The sequence below is a fragment of the Asparagus officinalis genome, chromosome 3 (assembly GCF_001876935.1).
Source record: "Asparagus officinalis chromosome 3, Aspof.V1, whole genome shotgun sequence".
NCBI classification, from domain to species: domain Eukaryota; kingdom Viridiplantae; phylum Streptophyta; class Magnoliopsida; order Asparagales; family Asparagaceae; genus Asparagus; species Asparagus officinalis.
The window spans coordinates 23,877,469-23,880,932 of NC_033796.1; the positions used below are offsets into that span (position 1 = coordinate 23,877,469).

Here is a 3,464-nt window from a genome sequence, read left to right on the forward strand (position 1 = left end):
CTCTCATGCATGAAAAATCTAGTCCTTTTCTTGCACTTTCTTGTACTCATATTAGTGTTGAGTATCTTCCTTCCAATTATCTGAACATAGTGAATAATTATCTTCTAGGTTACACCAGAAAAAGGGAGGAAGGAAGAGTTGAATTTAAATCTATTAAAAATAATTTTAATTAAAAACTCAAGAGAACACACATGCATATCACATGTATGCATATGTCATTCAAATATGTAAAGTGACAAGAACTATGTATGTATCCAAGCAATATTGGTGTGTGTATGTATTTTAGGGTTAGTTTCTGTATTTGTTGTTGAATTGGCTTATCATATATCAATGTCATGCCAAACATTGGTAAAAATATGAAATGTTCTTATAAATATGATCATAGGAGGTTTATCAAGCAAGGTCTAATCACGTCCATGGAACAAAAATCCTAGACAAACTCAAGGTGGAACCGTGTTGATACATAGAAACAATTCGGAGAAAAGGATAATCAAGAAACTATGAGTGTGACTCTGAAAAGTAAACAAATAAGATTCAAGTTTTGAAACTTGTGGAAAGTAATGATTAAAATATAAAATTATAACTCTCACATAACTTCAGAGTTTTGATGTGGTTACAAGGACTTTAAGATGGTACCTGAGCAACTCAGGTTCAATTCTTATTGGTCATGAATTTAAAACGGATTTTAGAAGAAAACGTAATATGTCTATGTGAGTCAATGTTTTTATGTATAAAAGTATGTCTGTGCTTCTGGGGCTTGTTAGAATATAAAACTATCGCTCTCACTATGATTTTGGAGTTATAGTGTACTGGTAGGGTACTTTGATAGTAATTATTGTCACCAACAAAGAGTCATCCTAAGATAACAAAATCAATTTTTTTTGAAAAACATCTTACATTAACCACGAGCAAAGTTGTACATACTAGTTATTAATGCATGACTCTCCATATCTTTGGATATCGATATCGATATCATGTATAAATCATATATCCATATCATGTATACATCATAACCACACCGACACAACATTTGACACCGACAAAATTCATCTTCCTTTCAAAAAATGAATGCTCTACTTACCCATCTTATGCTACAAGCATGCATGCTTCTTCTTGAAGAGTCTTCTTTCTTTTCTCTGGGAATTACTATATAATAATAGCATGTGATGAATAAGAAACTCAAGTGATCAAGCCTTTCCACAGTGGCAAAAGAGAAAAAAAATCCATGTCTAGCTGCAATCCAATCTAGGTACTCATTAGGGTTGCGTCCTTGAAGAGTAGTGCAAACCAAGATATATTTATTTCCTCACGTTAATTTTTTATTAATTGTTCGAAGTAGTCTAAGCCCTTCAATCATCATTCTTTATACACTAGTACATTTGCATCCAATTTGTATATCTTACTAAGATGAGCTATATATCTATGAGTGAGGGATGAGTCATTGAATTTGGGTGTAAGCTGCAAAACAAATCATGGGTCATCATTGTTGCAGCAAGCAGAAGGTCAAGAGAGGGCTCTGGTCCCCTGAAGAAGATGAGAAGCTCATGAAATATATCACAGCTCATGGGCATGGATGTTGGAGCTCTGTCCCTAAGCTTGCAGGTATCTGATCTCTTTCTCTCTCTAAAGCTTTCACGTCTCTCTCTCTCTCTAGCTGCTTATTTCTTAATAATTGATTTTTAGGGTTACAAAGATGTGGAAAGAGTTGCAGACTAAGGTGGATCAATTATTTAAGGCCTGATCTAAAGAGAGGAACCTTTTCAGCTCATGAAGAAAGAATCATAATAGATGTTCACAGGATTTTAGGAAACAGGTAACAAAAAGAAACCAAAACCCTAACCCTAACCCTAGTTATATACATAACCATCAGTTTCCTCCAATTGAAGTTCAAAATTTTCAGGTGGGCTCAAATAGCCAAGCATCTCCCTGGAAGAACAGACAATGAGGTGAAGAACTTTTGGAACTCTTGCATCAAGAAGAAGCTCATTGCTCAGGGTCTTGATCCAAAAACCCACAATTTAATGCCTTCAGCGCCCTCTCGTGCCTCTAATAATAGCAGCAATAATGTTACTAATTTCTCTCAGTTTCATCAATCAAAGTCTTCTACCACAATTCCCTTCACCATTAGTACTACTTCCAATATCAAGAACTTTGAGAAGACTAGCTCTATGGATCAGATTATTAATAGCCCAACAGTTGTGACACTGCCGCAATCTACTAGTATCGGGTTGAATGATACTATTCCTAGCTCTAGCTTCCAATATCAAGACCCAAACGTGTTAATGAGCTTCAAAGATCAAGATCTATGCAATTTGATCGATTATACTAATTGTTCTTCTTCTCCTTTGGGGCATGCAAACATATCACCAAATTTCAATCATTCCGAGTTTATGGATGAGGCTTGCATTTGGGCTGGAAATGCAGTTGGGACTATTGAAGGCCCTAAAGGAAATGGGCTTGAAGAAGGATTGAAGGGGCAAGAACAAGTACAAGTACAAGCCCATGAGATTAATGAGGAGATGTCATATAGTAGCTCCGCGTTTGATCTTGAATTGATGGATTCAGCATTGATGCCTTGCGGGATGTTCAGCAATGGGAGTTCAATGGAACAGTTGCAATGGGATTGCTAGGTCTATTTATCTAAATTCCTATTCTTTTCGTTTTCATTTTTTTCCCATTAATTGCGATGTAGTAGCACTATAAGACAATTTGACCGATCCTTGAAATTCATAAATTGGTCATTGGTTGTAGTACAGATGCTCAGTGAAAACTGTAATCTTATGAGATAATTTTGTTTAATCTTTCCCCCCCTAAGTTGCTTACTCACAGATTGGTTCTTCGTTAGTGAATATCTACGTACTTAGGAGGATCCAAGAAGCAGATCAAGCTTATTCAGAAAGAATCACTAATTAATTTTAATAGTTTAAGATGCGATTTTTAATTAGCTCAAATTAACATTCTTAATGGCACAAGATATGGAAGCCAATCTTAAACTCAGGCGGTATGCAGGCAGAATAATTACTAGATGTCACTCATAATCTACAAAGAAATAACCACATCTGAAAAAAAAATGAAAAAAAGAAAGGAAATTAATTAACCTGAAAAGGTTAAGGAGAAAAAAATTAATTAGAAAGAAAACATGATCTATGCCCCCGAGCCAGCTTGCAGAGAGACACATGTACAGGTTCAGTGAATATTCAGTGACAGATGTTCATGAAAGGACGGGCTCAGATCTCCTATATTAAGCAGAGAAGAAGAAGAGAGAGTCATTAAGCATTAATTAAGAGAGCTAATCAGTTTCGGTACCCCCCCAATCTTTCTCTCTCCTATCTTTCTCTCTCTAAGATGGGAAAGAGACATTACTGTTGCAGAGACAAGCTGAAGGTTAAGAGAGGGTTCTGGTCTCCTGAAGAGGATGCTAAACTCCTCAATTTCATCCTCACCAATGGCACCCACCATTGGAG

The 3,464-nt window shown here is 36.0% G+C and overlaps 2 protein-coding genes across 2 annotated transcripts in view; both read left to right on the forward strand.

Moving 5' to 3' along the window:
- LOC109833419 (myb-related protein 330-like) lies at window positions 1,202-2,844 on the forward strand. The gene is made up of 3 exons (XM_020401075.1): window positions 1,202-1,602; window positions 1,684-1,813; window positions 1,901-2,844. The coding sequence occupies exons 1-3, from the start codon at window positions 1,473-1,475 to the stop codon at window positions 2,628-2,630; spliced, it is 990 nt and encodes a 329-aa protein (XP_020256664.1). The 5' UTR covers window positions 1,202-1,472; the 3' UTR covers window positions 2,631-2,844.
- Window positions 3,346-3,464, forward strand: part of LOC109833420 (transcription factor MYB26-like) — a 1,047-nt gene continuing 928 nt past the window's right edge. The window contains exon 1 of the mRNA XM_020401076.1: window positions 3,346-3,464. This exon is cut by the window's right edge and continues 14 nt beyond it. Within this exon, the coding sequence (XP_020256665.1) occupies window positions 3,346-3,464 (119 nt within the window).

What these genes read in the sequence shown, in the direction of transcription:
- LOC109833419 (XM_020401075.1), top strand. Translation starts at nt 1,473, where the DNA reads ATGGGTCATCATTGTTGCAGCAAGCAGAAGGTCAAGAGAGGGCTCTGG. An exon ending in CTCTGTCCCTAAGCTTGCAG is followed by an intron (nt 1,603 to 1,683) that starts GTATCTGATCTC and finishes ATTGATTTTTAG; the next exon opens with GGTTACAAAGATGTGGAAAG. An exon ending in CACAGGATTTTAGGAAACAG is followed by an intron (nt 1,814 to 1,900) that starts GTAACAAAAAGA and finishes CAAAATTTTCAG; the next exon opens with GTGGGCTCAAATAGCCAAGC.